A 23469-nucleotide genomic window follows, 5' to 3' on the forward strand; every position below is an offset into this window, starting at 1 on the left:
GAGAGAGAGAGAGAGAGAGAGAGAGAGAGAGAGAGAGAGAGAGAGGTATCTTTGGGTTTGTCTACATGAATGACCATATCATCACTTATTTTCTGATTTGGATGACTTCTATTATTGCTCTAACTAGGATTTCCAGTTTGGATTACTAATTTAGTCTCTTTCCTATTGTAGGAGACACATTTTCAATTTCTTCATCATTCAGTCTTAGGTCGTGTGTTCCAGGGATTTATTCATTTCTTTAGGTTATCCAATTTGTTGATGTATAATTTTTCATGGTAGTCTCATACTCCTTTTTATTTCTATATGATCACTTCAAATGTTTGTTCATTTGTTTCTAATTTTGTGTTTTCTCTTTTTTCTTAGTCTAGCTAATGGTTTTCAGTTTTATTGCTCTTTAATACACCAATTCTTAGCTTCACTGATTTTTTTCCCATTGTTTTTCTATTTTATTTATTTCTTCTCAAATCTTGATTATTCTCCTTCTTCTGTTAACTTTAGGCTTACTTGTTTTTCTTTTTCTAGTTCTTTAGGTTTTAAAGTGAGGTGTTTGTGTGTGTGGGTTTTTTTTTTTTTTTAATTTTTATGTACTCACCTGAGAGAGAGAGCAAAAGGAAAAAAGCACCATTTATGGGACATGGTCATGCTGCAATCCCTTCTCCTTCATGATTTTAGACATGCATGTACACATGACTATTATGTTTTTTAAGCTTCCAGGGCTGGGACATGAACCTTGGGATTGGCCATGTGGGATCGGGCTGCCTTAATCACCAGAATATGGGCTGGCCCAGGGATTTTTTTTTTTTGAGAGGTTTTTGCTATAGGGCGCATGTGCTCACCAGACAGAAGAGAGAGAGAGAGAGAGAAAGCGAGAAATCACCCGACGCCGCAATCCCTTCTCCTCCATTCTCCTCTCGGGATCTAGGGCACATACGCACACGCGTCCGGCGTGAGTTTAAGCCACCGGGTCTGGGATGTGAACCGTGGTCAACTACATGGGAGTCCAGCGACATAGCCATTACGCTAACTGCTGGTCCCCCAGGGATTTTTTTTTTTTTAATGTAGGTATTTATTGCTATAAATGTCCTCCTTATAACTACTTTTGCTGTATCCCATAAGTTTTGGTAGGTTGTGTTTTGTTATCATTTGTCTCAAAATATTTTCTAATTTTCCTCTCTCTCTCTTATTTTTTTTTTCCCCATAGGATGTGTGTTTTCACCAGAGAGATAGAGAGGGAAACTAAGAAAGGGGAAGTGGGAAAGCAGATGCCTGGGGAGATGGCCATATTGCAATCTCTTCTCTTTCATTCTCCTTTGGGGGTTTTGGGCATGCATACACATGTGCTGGAGTGTTTTTCAGCCACATGGTCCAGAATTCAAACCATGTGGTCAGACATATAGGGTCCAGTTGCCTTATTGACCATGTCACCAGCTGGCCCCGCAATTTTTTTTATTTCTTTTTTTTTTTCTTTTTTTTTTGGAGAGGTCTTAGCTATAGGGCACGTGTGCTCGCCAGACAGACAGAGAGAGACAGAGAGACAGAAAGCGAGAAATCACCCCCCAGGGCGGGATGGGCATGGCGCAATCCCTTCTCCTCCATTCTCCTCTCGGGATCTTGGGCATGCACGCACACGCTGTGAGTTTAAGCCACTGGGTCCAGGACTCGAACTGCGGTCGACTATGTGGGAGTCCAGCGACATAGCCATTACGCTAACTGCTGGTTCCATCTCTTTTGATTTCTTTGACTTACTGACTGTTTTGAGAGGTTTTTGCTATAGGGCGTGTGCGCTTGCCAGACAGACAGAGAGAGACAGAGAGATAGAAAGCGAGAAATCACTCCCCAGGGAGGATGGCCACACCACAATCCCTTCTCCTCCATTCTCCTCTAGGGATCTTGGGCACGCACGCACATGCGACCGGTGCGAGTTTTAAGCCACGGAGTCCAGGACGCGAACCGCGGTCGACTACGTGGGAGTCCAGTGACATAGCCATTACGCTAACTGCTGGTCCCTGACTTACTGATTTTTCAAGTGTTATTTAATTTCTATGTATTTGTAAATTTCCTTCTATTATTGAATTCTAGTTTTATTTCATCATGGTCATAAAATATGTTTAATATAATTTTGATCTTCTTAAACTTGTTAAGACTTGTTTTGTGAACTAGAAAGTGATCTATTTCAGAGACTCCCATGTGTATTTAAGCAAAATGTGTGTGCTGGTGCTGTCGGGTGGATTGTTCTGTGTATGTCTGTTAGGTCTGCTTGGTCTATTGTTCTGCTCAAGTCCTCTGTTTATTGATTTTCTATCTGGATGTTCTAGTCATTATTGAAGCGGGGTATTGAAATATTTTATTACTATTGTGTGGCTGTCTACTTTTACCTTCGGTTCTATCAATATTTGCTTCATATGCTTGGTTCTGTAATGTTGGTTACACATATATTTATAGTTGTTATATCTGCTTAGTTAATTCGCCTTTCTATCGTTATCCATGTCCTTCTCTCACTCCTGAGATTGCTTTTTTTTTTTTTTTTGGAGAGGTTTTTGCTACAGGGCACATGCGCTCGCCAGACAGACAGAGAGAGACAGAGAGACAGAAAGTGAGAAATCACTCCCCAGGGGGGATGGCCTCACCGCAATCCCTTCTCCTCCATTCTCCCCTTGGGATCCTGGGCATGCACGCACACGTGCCCAGAGTGAGTTTAAGCCACCAGGTCCGGGACTTGAACCGCGGTCCACTATGTGGGAGTCCAGCAACATAACCATTATGCTAACTGCTGCCCCCCCTTTTTTTTTGAAGAGGTTTTTGCTATAGGGCACGTGTGCTCACCAGACAGAGACAGAGAGACAGAAAGTGAGAAATCACCCCTCAGGAAGGGATGGCCATGCTGCAATCCCTTCTCCTCCATTCTCTTCTTGGGATCTTGGGCACGCATGCACACACGCCCGACGTGAGTTTTAAGCCACTGGGTCTGGGACACGAACCGCAGTCAACTACATGGGAGTCCAGCGACATAGCCGTTATGCTAACTGCTCGTCCCCCGAGATTGCTTTTTAACTTAACATCTATTTTGTCTGACATATGTTTGGCTAGTCCTGTTTTCTTCTGGTTACCATTGGCATAAAGTATCTTTTTCCATTCTTTCACTTTCAGTCTATTTGTGTCCTTAAAACTAAAAGGAATCTCTTGTAAACACTATATAGTTAGATCTTATTTTATTTTATTTAAAAAAGAAAAAAACCCCAAAACTCCTCTACATGTTTTGAGTGGAGAGTGTATGCTATTTATATTTACAGTAATTGCTGATAAAGAAGGTCTTATAGTTCCCATTTTGGTAATTTTTTTTTTTCTGTTTTGTAGCTTTGTTGGCCCTCTTCTCTTCTCTTCTTGCCTTTCTTTGTGTTTCATTGATTTTTTTTTTTTTTTTTTTTTTTACTATTGTGCTTAGATCCCCCTTTTTGTCCCCTAGGTATTTTCTTTTCCTTTTTTTGGAGAGGTTTTTTGCTATAGGGCACGTGTGCTCGCCAGAAAGACAGCCAGAAAGCGAGAAATCACCTCCCCAGGGGAGATGGCCATGCAGCAATCCCTTCTCCTCCATTCTCCTCTTGGGATCTTGGGCACAGATGCACACGCGCCTGGCATGAGTTTAAGCCACCGGGTCCCAGACTCGAACCTCGAACCACGGTCGACTACATGGGAGTCCAGTGACATAACCATTATGCCAACTGCTGGTCCCCCCTAGGTATTTTCTCTGTGGATACCAGGGAGGGGGCTTATATAAAACAGCCTCTAGTTGTAGCAATCTGTTTTAAGCTGATGACAACTTAACTTAAACTGCATGTAAAAACATTACTCTTCTACTCCCTCCCCTCCACTGTGTGCTATTGATGTCACAACTTTTGTTTTGAACATTTGCATATTGGTCTGTCTAATATTTAGATCCCTTTATATTGTGTATTCATGAAACTATTTTAATAGTTATAGTTACTCTTGTCTTTTAAGTCCTATAGCAGAATTCAAAGGGATTGCATATCACCATTACAGTAATACATATTATGTATCTGTATTTGTCTAGGTATTTACCTTTACCAGGAGCTTTATATTTTTGAGTGCTTTTGTGTTGCTGTCTAGCAACATTTCAAGTTGAAGAACTCCCTTTAGCATTTCTTGTAAGGAAGGTCTAGTTGTGATGAGCTACCTCAGCTTTTTTCAACAAACATTTGTTTATCTGAGAAAGTCTTTTTTTTTCTCTTTCATTCTTTTTTTTTTGGCTATAGGGCATGCACACTCACCAGAAAGAGAGATACAGAGAGACAGAAAGCGAGAAATTGCCCCCAGGGAGATGGCCACACTGCATTCTGTTCTCCTCCATTCTCCTCTTGGGATCTTGATATAGGTTTACACTTAGGATGGACTTCTTTTTCTGATGGCAGTGGTTTAGAGAAATTTTAGGCCTGCTGCTTGCTCCCCTCTCCTTTCTTTTTTTATTTTTTGGAGAGGTTTTTGCTATAGGGCGTGTACGCTCGCCAGACAGACAGAGACAGACAGGGAGACAGAAAGCGAGAAATCACCCCCCAGGGGGGATGGTCACGCTGCAATCCCTTCTCCTCCATTCTCCTCTCGGGATCTTGGGCACACACGCACACGCGCCCGGCGTGAGTTCAAGCCACCAGGTCCGGGACTCGAACCGCGGTCGACTATGTGGGAGTCCAGCGACATAGTCATTATGCTAACTGCTGGTTCCCATCCCTGTCCTTTCTTCATTACAGTTTTCCTTCCTCATGACAAAGTCTATCAAGGTTAGAGTTTGTTTGTTGAGATTTGGTATTATTTTCTCTTTATCTTATTAAAATTGGGTCAGTGGAAAAGTCATGATGTATTTTTTCTCACATTTTTCTGTGCAAAAATGCATTATGACTTTTCTGACAACCCAATAGTTGTTTTAAAGTTTGGTTATATCCTTCTTTCTAGTTATGCATATTTAGAAGGCATATTTTTTGCCTAGTGGCTTAATTTGTTCTCCATAGTGTTCTATATTGTGTTTGAGAGATCTGTGGGAAATATAGAAATGGCACCTTGTCTTTGGGTACCTGGATGTCTACTCGAACATTTGTGTTTTGGTCTAACAATTCCCTCCAGTGTCTGGTACCCATTATATTTGACAATCCGCCCAAAGTTTTAATATCATATTCCATCACAGGTATTTCTGTTATCATGTAGAAAGATCGTGAGTAGGAATACATTGAAGAAAGGAGAAAGGCAAGGTGAAATGATTTCAGAAAGTATTTTTAAGGGGTATCATGTGTTCTGTGATACTATTTGATAACTCCTAATATTTTATTGTAGAACGTTCCCATTTTGGTAATTTTTTTTTTTTCTGTTTTGTAGCTTTGTTGGCCCTCTTCTCTTCTCTTCTTGCCTTTCTTTGTGTTTCATTGATTTTTTTTTTTTTTTTTTTTACTATTGTGCTTAGATCCCCCTTTTTGTCCCCTAGGTATTTTCTTTTCCTTTTTTTGGAGAGGTTTTTTGCTATAGGGCACGTGTGCTCGCCAGAAAGACAGCCAGAAAGCGAGAAATCACCTCCCCAGGGGAGATGGCCATGCAGCAATCCCTTCTCCTCCATTCTCCTCTTGGGATCTTGGGCACAGATGCACACGCGCCTGGCATGAGTTTAAGCCACCGGGTCCCAGACTCGAACCTCGAACCACGGTCGACTACATGGGAGTCCAGTGACATAACCATTATGCCAACTGCTGGTCCCCCCTAGGTATTTTCTCTGTGGATACCAGGGAGGGGGCTTATATAAAACAGCCTCTAGTTGTAGCAATCTGTTTTAAGCTGATGACAACTTAACTTAAACTGCATGTAAAAACATTACTCTTCTACTCCCTCCCCTCCACTGTGTGCTATTGATGTCACAACTTTTGTTTTGAACATTTGCATATTGGTCTGTCTAATATTTAGATCCCTTTATATTGTGTATTCATGAAACTATTTTAATAGTTATAGTTACTCTTGTCTTTTAAGTCCTATAGCAGAATTCAAAGGGATTGCATATCACCATTACAGTAATACATATTATGTATCTGTATTTGTCTAGGTATTTACCTTTACCAGGAGCTTTATATTTTTGAGTGCTTTTGTGTTGCTGTCTAGCAACATTTCAAGTTGAAGAACTCCCTTTAGCATTTCTTGTAAGGAAGGTCTAGTTGTGATGAGCTACCTCAGCTTTTTTCAACAAACATTTGTTTATCTGAGAAAGTCTTTTTTTTTCTCTTTCATTCTTTTTTTTTTGGCTATAGGGCATGCACACTCACCAGAAAGAGAGATACAGAGAGACAGAAAGCGAGAAATTGCCCCCAGGGAGATGGCCACACTGCATTCTGTTCTCCTCCATTCTCCTCTTGGGATCTTGATATAGGTTTACACTTAGGATGGACTTCTTTTTCTGATGGCAGTGGTTTAGAGAAATTTTAGGCCTGCTGCTTGCTCCCCTCTCCTTTCTTTTTTTATTTTTTGGAGAGGTTTTTGCTATAGGGCGTGTACGCTCGCCAGACAGACAGAGACAGACAGGGAGACAGAAAGCGAGAAATCACCCCCCAGGGGGGATGGTCACGCTGCAATCCCTTCTCCTCCATTCTCCTCTCGGGATCTTGGGCACACACGCACACGCGCCCGGCGTGAGTTCAAGCCACCAGGTCCGGGACTCGAACCGCGGTCGACTATGTGGGAGTCCAGCGACATAGTCATTATGCTAACTGCTGGTTCCCATCCCTGTCCTTTCTTCATTACAGTTTTCCTTCCTCATGACAAAGTCTATCAAGGTTAGAGTTTGTTTGTTGAGATTTGGTATTATTTTCTCTTTATCTTATTAAAATTGGGTCAGTGGAAAAGTCATGATGTATTTTTTCTCACATTTTTCTGTGCAAAAATGCATTATGACTTTTCTGACAACCCAATAGTTGTTTTAAAGTTTGGTTATATCCTTCTTTCTAGTTATGCATATTTAGAAGGCATATTTTTTGCCTAGTGGCTTAATTTGTTCTCCATAGTGTTCTATATTGTGTTTGAGAGATCTGTGGGAAATATAGAAATGGCACCTTGTCTTTGGGTACCTGGATGTCTACTCGAACATTTGTGTTTTGGTCTAACAATTCCCTCCAGTGTCTGGTACCCATTATATTTGACAATCCGCCCAAAGTTTTAATATCATATTCCATCACAGGTATTTCTGTTATCATGTAGAAAGATCGTGAGTAGGAATACATTGAAGAAAGGAGAAAGGCAAGGTGAAATGATTTCAGAAAGTATTTTTAAGGGGTATCATGTGTTCTGTGATACTATTTGATAACTCCTAATATTTTATTGTAGAACTCTTGAATATTACTTTTTTTCTGAACGTTTACTTCTTTCTTCTATGAGTTGGAGAGAGAGAGAGAGAGAGAGAGAGAGAGATAGAGGGGCACCCCCAGCCTTGCCCTCATTCTGTGATCCACTTGCAGCTCAGCCGGCCCCAGGACGTGGGCTCATGTCGTGCCATGTACGTCTCTGCCCGTGAACCTGGGACCCTCCACAGGGGCCGGCCTCACAGTACTGCATCACTACTGCATCACCGTGCGGCCCCTACATTGATTTTTTAATCGGTTCAGCTTAATTTTCTCTGTATCCTGAGCACTGAAATATATGTGGGTCATTAGAACTATCAATAAGCGGGACCAGCAGTTAGCGTAATGGCTATGTCGCTGGACTCTTATGTAGTCGACCGCGGTTCGAGTCCTGGACCTGGTGGCTTAAAATCACAACGGGCGCGTGTACGTGCGTGCCCAAGATCCCAAGAGGAGAATGGAGGAGAGGGGATTGTGATGTGGTCATCGCCCTCTGGGAGGTGATTTCTCACTTTCTATCTCTCTATCTCTCTCTGTCTGGTGAGCGCTCGTGCCCTATAGCAAAAACCTCTCCAAAAGAAAAAAAAAAAAAACGAAAACTATCAATAAGCTGGAGTAAAATGTAATAGTTTATTTGGAGTGAATTTGGTATTTCAGAGATGGGGGAATTCAAGCTGTAATATCCTTAACACCTGGAAATTTTATTACTACAAACTGTTGTTTGTGACATTCACTTATTCGTAAGATTGACGAGACACGCTCATGTATTTATTAAAATGCACATGTGTGTCATGCACTGTTATCTATATTGTTTTAACTTTATTTACTTATTTATTTTAATCTGATTAGAGAGACAGAGCGAGAATGAGAGCGAGAGAGAGAGAAAGAAAGTGAGGAAGCCACCAGGTCCTGTGCCCTTCCCTGCCGTCCCCATTTCATTTATATTGTAACTGACTCTCTCCACAACCCTAAAGATAGCAGTTATAATCCTATTATACAGAGGGGCAGGAGAGGGTCGTAGAGGTTAAGCAGTTTATCAAGGTCATAGTGCAAGTCAGTGGCGGCACAGAAGACAGTCCCCAGTTTCTCTGTCCCGAGTATCAATCTCATTGTCACAGTTCCTCTTGACAGATAGGCAGAGCTGTTCTCATTACTTTGCCTAGTGCAAACTGAAGCCAGTTCTTTTCTTTTTTTTCAGTTTTGCTGTAGGGCACATGTACTCCCCAGAAAGAGACACAGAGAGAGAGAGAGAGAGAGAGGGAAAGTGAGAAACACCTCCCCTGCCTTGGGGAACGGTCATACCATGAAACCTTCTCCTCTATTCTCATCTTGGGATTCTGGGTACACACGCTCATGTGCCTGGCATGTTTCTCAAGCTGCCTTGTCCAGTACTCAAACTGCATAGTAGGCCATGTAGGATTCAGTTGTCTTAACCAGTGGCCTGCTAAAGCCACTTCCTGGCCTTGAAATTGACTGCATTCTCGCGACCGTTGGGACTGAGTCCTCGACTTGACAATACTAGTGCCTGCTGCACTGGAGATCACGTGCAGCAAGATGCCAGTAGACCGCTCAGTACTGCCACTTGGAGAAGACAGATTGCACACAGACTTAGGGGATTTGAGTGGAGGAGCTGGGAGGCAGCTGAGCTCTGATAAAGGAGGATCCAGACCTGTCATCTGTCATGCAGGGGCTGCCTTGGCAGTTGCTCATGCAGGGAGAGGCTGCCCCAGGCCTGACTGTGAGTGAGGCTTCCCTGGTCCCCTGAATCTGTCTTTCAGCCTTAGACTTTCATTCACCCCCGTGTGAATATGGCCCTGCTTTACCTGGAACGCTTATCTCCGACTTTGTTCAGGTCCAAGATCAGTTTCCCCAATGACAGTCAGACATCCAGTGTAGGGATTGTTAGCAAATTATTTTATGTACAAGCAAAATGATCAGTATTCACAAATGGTGTTTTAATAGGAACCTTGAGAATTTGCTGATTATGTGAATTAATGAGCGTCGAATGAGGGAGCAGTGTGACACAACCGTTTGTTTTGGCTCTGGAAAGAATTCTCTGTGACATCGTTTAAGATACTAAGTCAACATGGCCACTTGCGCAGTTAGTCACTTGGCAGCTAGAAGGACACATGTGTCTTTAGGTGAATTTTCTTTACAGCGAGACTGTGAGCTCATAGCTCGCTCAGTCCCTCATGGCCTCAATGACTTATAACGCTGCTGGAACTTAGCTTTGTTTCCTGGGCCAAGGCATCCCTGTAGAGCACATCTTTCACATTGCACATGTGAAGTTTTTGGAAGGATGGTTGTATAATTTGCTACATTTTAATGTACGATTTGTTCTTCTAAACCTTTTCCAGGGGAAAAAACATATATTTTTTGGAGAGGCTTTTGCTACAGGGCGTGTGCGCTCTCCAGAAAGACAGAGAAAGACAGAGACAAAAAGTGAGAAATCACCCCCCAGGGGGGATGGTCACACCGCAATCCCTTCTCCTCCATTCTCCTCTCGGGATCTTGGGCACGCACGCACACGCGCCCGGCGTGAGTTTAAGCCACCGTGGTCGACTACATGGGAATCCAGCTACATAGCCATTATGCTATCTGCCGATCCCTCCAGGAAAATATTTAATAGCCAGTGTTGCTTATCTAAACCTCTCTAGCGGTCAGACTCTCAGTTTCCTAATCTGTAAAACGGCAGATATTGGACTATATGACCTCAAAGGGCCTATTCAGATCTCCACTCTATTTACCTGTGTGCAATGTGGCCACACCAGTGCACACAGGTAAACAGCCTCTTTGCTTGTAACATCAGGTATGGGAGCTTGGGCCATGTCACACCCTTCTTCTGCTCTTCCCTTTCAGGTGTGTGCATGGGCAGCTCTACGCGACACATCGTGACCTTCGATGGGCAGAATTTCAAGCTGACTGGCAGCTGTTCCTATGTCCTGTTTCACAACAAGGAGCAGGACCTGGAGGTGATTCTTCATAAAGGAGCCTGCAGCCCTGGGGCGAGGCAGACCTGCATGAAATCCATTGAGGTGAAGCATGATGGCCTGTCAGTGGAGCTGCACAGCAACATGGAGGTGAGAGGTGCTTTCCGTGGCCCTTGCAAAGGAAGCGGCAGGACTCAGAAGCCACGTGGACCCAGTGGCAGTTGATTTTAGTGGCAGCTGATTCTCTCATGTTAGGATCTCTGCCCTTTTAAAAAGTTATTTATTTTTTAGTTTTTTATACATTCAATCACTGTATATCATTACAGCTTACAAAATTAATTTTCCCAACATGAATATATTATATATTAGTCCAGCTAAAGATACTGTCATACAAGCTATCATCAACAGATCATTTTCCGTTTTGTTCCCCTCAAATATTGTGATTGTCTCTTTTTGCCTGGCTTGGAGAACGCTACTTTGCTTTCTTGCCATCTCCCTTGTCTCGTTGCGATTTTATCTTCTTTGGGTCCATATTTGTAAGACAGAGTCATTTTTTTCTTCTTTTTTATTATTTCCATTTTTATTTTTTTCTCTTTAAGTCTTAGTGTAATTTATGATTTACATATAATCATAATATAGCTTTGTAGGGTACAGAATGGTTTTAAAAACATGGATACCATATGTAATAAATAAATCGAGTATATAAACATATTCACCACCTTCAACATTTAATATTATATTATGTTGTAAACATATAAAACCCACTCCAATGGTTATTTTGCAAGTAGTATGCACTGGATTGTCTATGATGTTCTTTTTCTTTTCTTTTCGTAGAGAGATGTTTGCTATAGGGTGCATGTGCTTGCTGAATGGACAGGGACAGACAGAGACAGAAAGCGACAAATCAGCCCCTTGGGGGGGGGGTGGCCATGCCGCAATCCCTTCTCCTCCATTCTCCTCTTGGGCTCTTGGGCACACATGCATAGGTGCCCGGCGTGAGTTTTAAGCCGCCCGGGTCTGCGATTTGAACCATGGTTGACTACATGGGAGTCCAGCAACATAACCATTATGCCATCTGCTGGTCCCATGTCTATGGTGTTCTTTACTGTGAGATACAGTTCTTAAGAAAAACATATTGGTTAAAAATCAGGCAACAAACGATCTTATAAATTAACAAAGATAATCTTAACATAGCTGATGAAAGAAAAACTTGCAATTTCCACATAGAAGACTGTGGGAGATAGGATTTATTTATTTGAAGAGGTTTTTGCTATAGGGCATGTGCACTCATGAGAAAGACAGAGAGAGACAGAGAGACAGAGAATGAGAAATCACCCCCGGGGGGATTGTGGCCATGCCACAATCCCTTCTCTTCCATTCTCCTCTCAGGATCTTGGGCACGCATGTACATGTGCCTGGCATGAGTTTAAGTCACCGGGTCTAGGACTCAAACCACAGTTGACTGCATGGGAGCCCAGCAACATAGCCATTGTGCTAACTGCTGGTCCCCATAGGATTTATAATTTGAGAATAACATCTGTGAGTAGCAATCATTGGCATAGTTAGAGATAGGTAACAATATCTCATTGCGAAGAGATAGAAAAAGAACACTTTTACTCACACACTGTGAGTTCTTATAAGACCATAGTACTGTACTGTGCATAAAGAAGTAATTCTCAAAAAAGCAAAAATAAAACAAAATTGGAAAGAGATGCTTAAAAGTGAAGACATGGTGGGCGAGCAGGTGATATGGTGGTTGAGGTGTTGGACTCCCACATGGCCAACCATGGTTTGAGTCCTGGATCGGTGGCTTGCTTTATCACTCTCTCTCTGTCTCTTAATCTCTCTCTCCCATTCTGGTGAGAGCATGTGCCCTGTAGCAAATTTTAAAAAATGATAAATAAAAAAAGTAAATGGTTATTTTTTTTAAAAAGTAAAGACATGGCAAAGCCAGTGATTTGATGATTTCTAGACTTTACAGAGTTCTTGATTTTAGGGAACCAGCAGTTAGCGTAATGACTATGTCGCTGGACTCCCACGTAGTCAACCGTGGTTCGCCTCCTGGACCCGGTGGCTTAAAACTCACGCCGGGCGCATGTGCGTGTGTGCGTGCCCAAGATCCTGAGAGGAGAATGAAGGAGAAGGGATTGCGGTCTGGCCGTCCACCCTGGGGGGTGATTTCTCGCTTTCTGGCTCTATGTCTTTCTCTGTCTGTCTGGCGAGCGCACACGCCCTATAGCGAAAATTTCTCCAAAAAAAAAAAAAAAAAGTTCTTGATTTTAGCCTTTTTTGGAATTCATTCCAAGGAAAGACTCAGTGTAATAGTTTGGATTTTTCTTCTATTATCTAGTTTTATACGATGAATAATGGTTATAATAAATATATAAATTTAAACCTGTGGGGACAATTGTTTATCAACTAATTGGTGGATTTGTAATTAAATCTAGTTGTGTGTAAGATAGTCGAATCTGCGTTAATTTGTTCCTGACATTCGATGTTATCAGTATGTATGGATTTACACTTTTTTCCCTAGTTGTTTTGTATTCTCTTACTTATATTTGTCTCCCTGGTATAATAGTCCCTTAAGTATTTCCTGAAGAACCAGTTTCATTTTGGTGAATTCTTTCAGCATTTGTTTATCTGGGAATGATTTATTTTCTCCTTCCCATTTGAAGGATAGTTTTTCTGGGTATAGTACTCTTGGCTAAAATTGCTTTTCTTTCGGAGTTTTAAATATGTCTTCCCATTCTTTCCTTGGCGACAATGTTTCAGTTGAGAGATTTGATATTAGTCTAATGGGATAATGTTTGTAAGTAACTTGGCATGTCTCTCTTGCCATTTTTAGAATTTTTTCTTTGATTTTTACCCATTTGGCTATAATATACCTTGAAGAAACTCTTCTTATATCTATTTTGTGTCCTTGTGTCTCCTGGATTTTGAAACCTGCATGTCTCTTTAAATTTGGAAAGTTTACAGCTATTATATTATGAATGATGTTTTCTATGCCTTTACCTGTCTCTTCCCTTTCTGAGACACATATTCCGTGGGTATTCAGTTGATTAATGGTGTCTAGGACTTTCCATATTTGTCCTCATTTTTAATGGTTACTCTTCTTTTCAGTTGCTCGGACTAAATCAGAGGTATTGTCTTCAAGGTCAGAGATTCTTTCTTCTGTGTGGTCTGATCTGCTGTCGATATTTTTGAGGGAGGTTTCGATTTCTTGCATCATATTCTTTGTCTCCAGACATTCTACTTGATTCTTTTTTCATTGTGTCTCTTTATGGAGTTCCTCCTTCAAGTCACGAAAGGATTTTCTCATGTTCTGGAATTGGTTATATGTTTTCTCTTGCATCTCATTGAATATTGTTAGAATGAACATTCTGAATTCTTTTTCCAACATTTCTGTGATCTCTTGTGTTTGTGCATTGTTGGTGAGAAGTATCTCCTGATTTTATTCTGTTTCTTGGGACTCTTGATTGTTAGTCATCTGATGGTATACTCACTTTTCCCTACTTCTTAGGAGTGTGTTTCTGTAGCCGTGTGATCCTGTACTTCTCTATGACATACCTAAGCTCTGAGAGGAGTTTCTCTCTTTTTACTGCTAAGGGAGTAATGGCGAAAGAGCTCCTCCAGGGTTTTCTATTTTCAGGGGTTTGATTCTTGTATATCCAAATCTAACTGTTCTCCATGTGGACGGAAGTTGAGCTTTCAGGTGGAATGTAAGAAGGTAGACCACTGTGCACAAGTGCACCATGCGGGCTGGAGAGCCCTCCTCCCCTAGAGCAGGCTGGGCTAGGGTTCTCTGCTGGTGAGCTCAAACGTAGCAGCTTGGCTTGGGTCTTCTTGTTGGTCCTGGAAGGGTGAGGACAGAGTAACACCAGTACACATGGGGCAGTGCAGCTCCTGCCTTCTGTCTCTGGGCTTGCCAGGTCTCCCTGTTGTCCTTCTCTCTCTGGGATTGTAGGAACCAGGTATTGGTTCTTGAAGGCCAGAGAGCCTTCCTCCCCCAGAGCAGGCTGGATGGGGCTCTCTGCTGATGAGCTCAGGTAAGCAGCTTGGCTTGGGCCTGCCTATTGGTCCAGGATGGGTGAGGGACAGAATGGCATCAGCACATGTGGGGTGGCAGCTATTCCCTTCTACCTCTGTGATTGCAGGGTCTTCCTGTTGCTCCTTTCTCTGTGACAGAATCAATGTTGACAGCATTAAATAGTGAAAATTGTGAATTTAGTGCCAGTTTATGGTTCTGGTGAGGAACTGGGGTGGATGCCAGGACAGTCTACCCAGGAAGCATCATGAGCCCAGTGTGTAGGGCCTGTAAGCTTTCCAAAGGGGAGTATTGAGAGCCTAAACAAAACGGATGGCTCCAAAATTTACAAAGAAAGCTGCAAAACTGATAGAAATCAGTGTTTGATTAAATATTTATGAAAGGTTCCATGGTGCCAACTTCTTTACTTGCTCATTTAGACATCATAAATGTTTCATTGCCTGAAAACAACTTGGAGGCTAGATTTTCTCACTCTGCAAGAATTCTTGAATGTGACTAATTGCTGAAAAATCATAGCTAGGCATGTATTAAATGAATAACTCTTAGCCAAAAAATTTGAAAATCGAAATGGTAAAAAAAATTCTTCTAAAATTATTTAGCAAAAATTGTAGTCATGGCAGGGCGTGAATACATTCTAATGTATTCGATCTGATAGGTGGTGGAGCCTCCAATGTAAGAGCTTCTAATGGCAAACACCCACACAGGAACCTTTAGCTGCCCCGTTAGAGACTCCAGGAGACACTGCCCTGATGAACTGGCAAAATGGCGACTTTCCCAGCCTACCTTGAAGGAATAACCCTTCCTTGTTGAGTCACACAGACTCATGGTTCCCTTTGACCCCTAGTGCAGGTGCATGGCTGTCTGTACAGTATCGTAACAGTATTGTTTTCCTGTCGACCTCTCTGTTGAGTCCTGTAAAGCCCCTTTGTTTCAGAGGAGCTACTGACAGCTACCAGGGTTTGTGGCTAACATTGCAGTTGAGTGTGATGTGTATGCAGGGACTCTCATCAGCATCAGTGGGAAAGTAAGAGTGAAGCTCTGGGATTCCTTGTTGCTAGGACTACGAGGAAATTTTGCTTCTTTGGGCAGGTGGCAGTGAATGGGAGAGTGGTCTCTGTCCCTTACACGGGCGGGAACATGGAAGCCAGCGTCTATGGTGCCATCATGCATGAGGTCCGATTCAACCATCTTGGCCATATCTTGACATTCACTCCACAAAATAATGAGTTCCAGCTGCAGCTGAGCCCCAAGACCTTTGCTTCAAAGATGTACGGCCTCTGTGGTAAGAACGCCTTCTCGACTCCCTGCTCCCTTACATTTGGAGACCTTACTTGGAGTACCACTGGGGCTCTCGAGTGCCTATATGTCTGGGACCGGAGCAGAGGCCCAGTGGCAAGATTCAGACCACGTGGGAATAGAGAATGGCCAGTCTCTGAGTCAGTGTGTTGGCCTCCCACATTGTCTTCCCTTGTTTTCCCAGGGATCTGTGATGAGAATGGGGGCAATGACTTCATGCTGAGGGATGGCACAGTCACCACAGACTGGAAAAAGCTTATCCAGGAATGGACTGTGCCACAGCCAGGGCAGACGTGCCAGCCCGTTCCAGAGGAGCAATGTCCTGTCTCTGACGGCTCCGACTGCCAGGTCCTCCTCTCGACTCTGTTTGCTGAGTGCCACAAGGTTGTTGCCCCAGCCACGTTCCATGCCATCTGCCAGCAGGACAGTTGCCACCGGGAACAGGCATGTGAAGTGATCGCCTCTTATGCCCACCTCTGTCGGACCAATGGCGTCTGTGTTGACTGGAGGACAACTGATTTCTGTGGTGAGTCTGCACAAGCACCCCTGAACATCCTGGAGACCAGCTGAGGGTGTGGCTAACGGACATTAAGATCCCTGTATGTCTTATTACCTAGGCTTCTAGTTGGGGTCAAGTAAAATGGTAGACAGAGAAGTACTTCGAACGTAGCATTTCTCTGCAAATTAAAGCACCATCCTTTCTACTGGTATTTCTGTCATTTAGATAACTGTGATTTTAATCCATTAGCTACCTAGAGGTATCAGCAAAGTGTGGTGTAACCCGCCACATTGAATTTGAAATCCCACTGGCTTCAGTGAAGGCTCACAGAGTAGCCATGCCCAAGCAAGACTTTTTGAAGTGTGAGAAGTTTGCTATTTCGTTATCAAGAAGCTTCTTCATTGCAGATGTGACAGGGTTGTGGGTGCAGGTCTCTCTCCCTCAAGGTCAGCTTCCCTGCTCAGACTTGGCATTTTTTTATCATATGAAATGCAGGGGAAATCAGAGTGAACCAGATTTGCTTCCAAGGCCTATTGGAGGGAAAAGAACACTGAACTTGAATACCTGAAATCATCAGATGTAATCCCTGATTTTTTTTTTTTCTTTTTAGCAAAATCATTGTGTGCAAGTATGTTGAAGCCTCGGTCAGAGTTGTCAGCAGCTCTAACCTGGTCCTGGAGAGCTTGGGCATCCAAGTCTCAGCTCACCTGGTGACTGGCTGTTCTCTTAGTCTTTCTTGAACACCCTTTTTGCATCTTAGAATTAGTGAAGTGGGTTAGAGAACCCCATGGGGCCACCTGGTTGTGTGGTAGCTCAGATAGCTGGATCCTACATGGCCAATGGAGTGGTTTGGGTCCCAGACCTGGTGGCTTGAAAAATAAGCCCAATGTGTGCACATGTTTGTGTGCCCAAAATCCTGAGAGGGGACAGTGGAGGAGAAGGGACAGTAGTGTGGCCATTCCCCTGAGGGCTGATTTCTCACTTTCCCTTTCTCTCTGTCTCTCTATGGAGAGTGCACATGCTCTATAGTAAAAACAGAAACACAAACAAACAAATGGAAAAAGAACCACTGTGTTCCTTGGAGTTCTGATTCTCTGAGTCCAACAGTGCTGCCTTCTGCCTGCAGACCGAGGGGTAGATGTTAGTTTCTACGCTACTGAGAGCCCCTTCTCTGCTGACTGATTTCTTGGTGTACCACCTGGCTATTTATTGTGCACACACAGAAACACAGATTTTGGTGTTCCAAACCACTGTGTCCAGCAGTTGAACCTTTGGTTCCAAACCAGAACCTTCCTTGTCTGCCTTGGCACCGAGAGTGAGGAAGTTGTGGAGCGAGGTCCAAGTGGGGGAGTAAATCACCTTGTAGCTTTGCGCCCAAAGCAACTCTTCACAGCTGTGGATCCTTTATTTAATTTCATGAGGACTTTAAAACATTAAAATACATCTGTATTCAAAAGAAAGGACCACAGAACTTGTTAGAGACACACAGGTTTGTAATTAGTTAGGGTTAGATTTGGCTACAAGTAGTGGAAAATTCTGTTAGAAAGGTTGTCAGAAGGAGGTACTTGCAGCTCATTGGGACCTCAGACTGAATTCCAGTGCTACACTCTGTTCTCACTTGGGTATTTTCTTTTTCTTCATGGTTTAAGAGAGAGCTCTAGCTATCACATTTATGTTCTGAGGTGTGGGTTAGAGAGGATGTGGGGGGTGTGGGAGCATTGGGGGTGGTGGAGAAGGAGAGGTGGACAAAGGACCAAAGACATGTCCAACTGTCCTTTAAAAAAAGATTCTTGGGAACCAGCAGATGGCATAATGGTTACATTACTGGATTCCCACATGGCCAATCGCAGTCCAAGTCCTGGAACCGGTGCCTTGGAACATGGCAGGTGTGCACACGTGTGCGTGTGCGTGTGTGTACCCAGAGTCCTGAGAGGAGTATAGAGGGATTGTGGCATGGCCATCCCCCTGGGGGTGGGGGGGTGACACTTTCTATCTCTGTCTCTCTGGTGAGTGCATGTGCCCTATAGCAAAAATCTCTCTCTCTAAAAAAAAAAAAAAGATTTCTGGAGGCTGCCATAGGATTCTGTACTCCTCTTGTAGTTCACTGGGCAGAACTTAGTCACATGACCACACTCAGCTGCCAGGGAGGTTGGGAAGTGTAGTGTCCATGCTGGGTGACCATGTGCCCAGCTGGGTGTACTATTCTGTGGAGGACGGGGAGGATGAAAATTGGTGGAAACTGGCTGTCTCTGCCCTAGCACGTCCGTCAGATGCCTGAGCACATCCAGCGAGCTGTGCCTGTCTCCCTCTGGCTGGCGTGAACTATTGAGAGAGACCCCCTCCTCTTCTGTCCACAGCTATGTCCTGCCCGCCATCCCTGGAGTACAACCACTGTGAACGTGGCTGTCCCCGGCACTGTGATGGCAATGCAAGCTCCTGTGGGGACCACCCCTCCGAAGGCTGCTTCTGCCCCCCGCACCAAGTCATGCTGGAAGGCAGCTGTGTCCCTGAGGAGGCCTGCACCCAGTGCGTGGGTGAGGATGGAGTCCGGCACCAGGTAGGGGCCTTGGCCGCTCACCTACTGTGGGACTGCTGTCCTCTGGGCTGGCTGGGAGAGGTGTCAACAGTGATCGCCCCCTTCCACCTTTGTCAGCAGGGTCTGCTCCTATGGGGCCGTTGAGCAGTGGGAAGGAAATATTGCATAATGGCTTTGGATTCAGTTGGATCTTGGTTCAAGTCCAGTTCTGTCATGGAGTAGTCATGGGATTAGACACCAAAGTGATACCACGTTATTAGCATTATTCTGTTCTTATTGAACTGTTGTAAGTAGAACGATATAGGGACCCAGAAGGGAAAGGGGAAAGAATATTTTATATGGTGGATGTCTGCTATACAGTAAGATATATGGTGTACTTTTATGGTGCTAAGCAGCATATGTTCATTGTTTTTCAAAGGTGTGTTTTGCTGGGAATTGACAGTTGCTTGTGTTCCTCTAGACATAAGTAGTTTTTAATTTTGATAGAATGTGCTTACTCGAGAGGCAGGGAGAGAGAGGGAAAGTGAGGGAGCACCCACCCCCCGGGAACGGTCACACTGCAGTCCTTTCTTCTCCATCGCTCCTCTTTTTAGGACTTTTGCATGCACGTGTGCCTGACATGTTTCTCAAGCCACTGTGTTCAGGACTTGAACCTCGTGCTTAGCCATTGGGATCCAGCAACCTCAGCCATCAGGCCACAGGCTGGCCCAAATGGGTTTCTTTATTGCAAGACCCTAGAGCTTTTAATGAACTAATGTACAGTACAAGTATTCATGAGGGATTTTGCTTTTCAAACTTATTAGACCACGAAGCTTGTGTTTGTGTATGCGGCATTCCTTTGGACAGAATATACTCGGTGTCCTGCATCTCTCATGAATACGCACAAGAACTTCCGGGGAAAATGAAGATTTAAATTAAGGTTAAAGCTTGCCCATGCACAGACACAGTTCCTGGTGATGGAACCGGAAGGAACTCGAAACCCCACACCCTGTCTGACACCAAAGATCGTATTCTTCCCACTCTATGAAACTGCGTTTGCTGCATATTTTTTGGGCTGATTTACTCGGGAGTCATAGAGTTATCAATTCTTTTAGCTCTTTAGAAGTTATCCTGGGCATTTTGAAAAGATATTTACCAAACTGCCTCATCTTGCCCTGAAATGGCAGCCCTATCTCTTCAGAGCTGATGTCATGTGTGTTTGAAGGGCGGGGCAGAGCACGTCCGTGTGCGTGTGGGACAGTGTGCGTGCCCTGTCCCTCATTCCAGCAGCCGTCCTGCAGAGTGCAGAGCATGGCCGAGGTGGGAGCGCATCTGGCTTCTAGCAAAGGAGACCGTGTGTCATGGCCGTGGGCTGTGCCAGACCCCACGTCGTGGCCACAGAGTGCCCTCATCACTAAGTGGACCAGCACAGGGGGCCTTCCCGCCTTATCTAACCACGTCGAGGGGAACTCGCGTAAAGCTAACTAACCAGTGTGGAGAGTAATGGAGACAATAGTCCAGTAGCTATTCTATCCTGGTCCTGCTCTTCTAAGCCTGGAAATGGGCAATTTCACTTGATTCTCCCCAAAGTGCTATAGGGTCACTTACAAGTCCTGTTCAGCGGATGAGGAGGAGGTTCCTGTGTTCCAGTGTCCTGGCTCCATCTGGTCTCCTTAGAGCTGTGTTCTCCTTAGAGCGTGAGCATGGGCATCTGCAGGGCTTGTGACTTGGATGGATCTCATCTGGTCCATCTGAATTGTTGGGGCTCGTCCTCGGGGTCCCGTCTGCTCTCACGGGGGAGTACATGCGTTAGGAGGGGCCCCGTCATTGCGCGTCCATGTTTCAGCCTGCCAGATGAAGTAATCTCCTGTGCTGTCGTCGTCCCCAGGGGAGCTGACGAGACCTCCCATTCCTCTCATTTGTGCAGCGTGGGCGCCTGCAGGGCTTGAACAGTGGGCACCACTTACCAGCCCCCAGTGGGCGAGTGCTTGCTCTCAGAGGGAGGCAGCGATGTCTCTACCCTCCTCCTGGGCATCTGCGGTGAGATGTAAGCTAGCTGGCAGTGTTTTTGGCTCTGTGAGTGTCAGACATCTGCAGGGTCTTGAAAGCAGGAAGTTGGGCACTTCATCTTTGTGTCTCCAACTCGCCACCACTTCGCTCCTCTCTCTCTGACCTGATTTCCCTCTTCACAGCTCCCCTCACCTGCAGCCCAACACGTTATGGTGCACATCTGAACTGTGTGAAGAATTCTACCCAATAGTACAATATTTTGGGCATAGAAACAATCTTATCAATAGACTTTAAAAATCAAAGTAACAAAACGAATTGAAAACTTCAAAGAGAATACAGCCAATTATGATTATTTCAGGAAAAAAGTCATTTAAGTGGGTGAAAACGATTATCTAGCCACCTGCATTTGCAACTTTTACTTTCAGAAAAGGAAGAATAAAAATCTGATAGGGAGAACATTTCCATTAAACTCATTTTTTAAAAAAAAGGTTTTGCCGTAGGATGCGTGAACTCGCTGGAGAGCCAGAGAGAGGGAAAGTGAGAAACCACATGCCTCAGTCCCTTTTCCTCCATTCCCCTCCTGGGATTTTGAGCACTCATGTACACGCGCCTGGCCCGATTTTCAACCCACCCGGTCTGAGACTTGAACTGCCATCGGCCATGTGGGAGTGTGCTTGGCCAAGTGGAAGTCCAGCCCCTAACCACTATACCACCTGCTGACCTCCTACTAAGTGTATTTTTTTTTAAATTTTTAAAAATTTAATTAATTAATTAATTAATTTTTTTGAGAGATTTTTGCTATAGGGCGCGTGCGCTCACCAGACAGAGAGAGACATTAGAGACAGAAAGCGAGAAATCACCCCCCCAGGGGCAATGGTCATGCTGCAATCCCTTCTCCTCCATTCTCCTCTCGGGATCTTGGGCACGCATGCACACGTGCCTGGTGTGAGTTTTAAGCCACCGGGTCTGGAACGCGAACTGCAGTCGACTACGTGGGAGTCCAGCAACATAGCCATTACGCCAACTGCTGGTTCCCCTAAATGCATTTTTTAAAGGCCAAAATATAAAGCCAAGAAAGCCTTTCACAGGAGATAAACCAGGGTATAAAATTATTGCAGTAACTTCAGAAGAGTGGAGTCCGTGCAGTTTCCCTAGCTCACGTTTATTTCACGAATGCACTCAGAGCTCACCGTACAGATGGGAGCCTTTGGTAGAAGGGACTGATGAGCCTGTGCAGGCTGTCCAGTGCCAACGCTGCTGGGGAGGACGCTGTGCCGGTCAGCCCTGCTTCAGCTCAGCCAGAACTGCGTCCCTTCTCGGAAGCCCAAGGCCAGTCCCGCCTTCCTCCTCTCTCCGTCTCTGCTGTCCGAGGGACAGACTCAGTGCTGACGATTCATCGGCAGCTTCCATCAATCCTCCAGCTATGGTAGGTGGTGGATAATCCCCTCTCTTGTCCCTTCTCCCACCTCGGACTTCGAAGATGTCAGTTTTCCTCTGTTGTGTTCTCTGTAGGCCCCTCTCCCTTATTTTTTCCTTTTAAAAAGCTTTATTGTGATGCAATTGGAATTCAGTACATTGCACACATCCAATGTAGATATCCGGGTGAGTTCTGACATATGCATACGTGTAGACTGTGAAGGCTAAACCAGTCCATCCCTATGGTGCCCTTTGTGAAATGCCAACACTAACTTACATTTTTTTTTAAAGAGAGATTTCTGCTATAGGGTGTGTGCACTTACCAGAGAGAGACAGAGAGAGACAAAGTGAGAAACCACCCCTTGGGGGGATGGCCACACTGCAGTCCCTTCTCTTCCATTCTTCCATGCACACATGCCTGACATGAGTTTCGAGCCACCGGGTCAGGGACTTGAACTGCAGTCGAACATATGGGAGTCCAATGCCTTAATCATGATGCCACCTGCTGGGCTCAACTTGAACATTTTAAAATTTAATCATTGCACATCTTTATAGTTTGCAACATATTTTTTCCCAGCATGTATGAGGCACATGCAAATCAAATGATAGATTTTGTCATATTACATCAACAGATAACTTTCCATTCTTATGTCTGTTAATTTTTTTTGTAGGCCTGCCTTTTCCCCCCTTTCTTTAATGTGAGCTCCAGCCTGGCTCCCGTCAAACAGCTAAGTCGTGCTGATTGTCCTTTGGACCCTGTAGGCTTGGGCCTATGCAGGAGCGCCATCTGCTGGCCAGTTGTGATGTAGCCCGCTCAGGCCGGTAGAGCTGCCCCTGACACTTTCAGAAGCTGGTGGGCCTCGTTACAACTTCCTGAGAAAATGAAAACCCCTATAGAAAGAGGTTGAGAACCTGCTTTTGGTCATTTACTGTGCTGCCCACTCTCAGGATGGTTGGAAAGTTGTATACTGTGTTTTCAAGTTTAGATATTTGAGGTCCGCGTTTAAAAAGAGAGAGGAAAAAAGGAGAAAATGTGACCCTTTCCTTTCATCACTTTCAATCCCCTGCCCAGCCCTCGGAGGCCAGCACCCTGTGCCCCTCCCCTGGGTCTTCCCAGCTCTGGACGAACCCTGGAGAGCTGCCCTGAGCCTTCTAGGGTGTCCTGTTCCTGGCCCTTTCCTCCTCCATCCCACTTGCTGACCCAGGCTCTTTGCTACTCTACACTCTTCCTGCAGAGGCAGAGTCCTGCTTACGAACCGCCCAGGCTGCTCCTTACCCCCGAGTTAAGTGTAGACTCCTAGGGGATGTGCAGGGCCTCTGTAATCGTCTTCAACCACCTGCCCCACCCACGATGCCCAGGTCACTCCCAGCCCATTCCT

General features: G+C 44.6%; 1 protein-coding gene across 1 annotated transcript in view; it reads left to right on the forward strand.

The window, feature by feature from the left end:
* The window catches only part of VWF (von Willebrand factor), a 183061-nt gene that overhangs the window by 126359 nt on the left and 33233 nt on the right, over positions 1–23469 (forward strand). The window contains exons 35-38 of the mRNA XM_006170833.3: positions 10239–10459; positions 15444–15636; positions 15835–16176; positions 18507–18706. Coding sequence (XP_006170895.1) covers positions 10239–10459; positions 15444–15636; positions 15835–16176; positions 18507–18706 — 956 coding nt within the window. The remainder of the gene's footprint in view (positions 1–10238; positions 10460–15443; positions 15637–15834; positions 16177–18506; positions 18707–23469) is intronic.

This window comes from Tupaia chinensis, unplaced genomic scaffold (assembly GCF_000334495.1).
Source record: "Tupaia chinensis unplaced genomic scaffold, TupChi_1.0 Scaffold149011_1, whole genome shotgun sequence".
NCBI classification, from domain to species: Eukaryota; Metazoa; Chordata; class Mammalia; order Scandentia; family Tupaiidae; genus Tupaia; species Tupaia belangeri.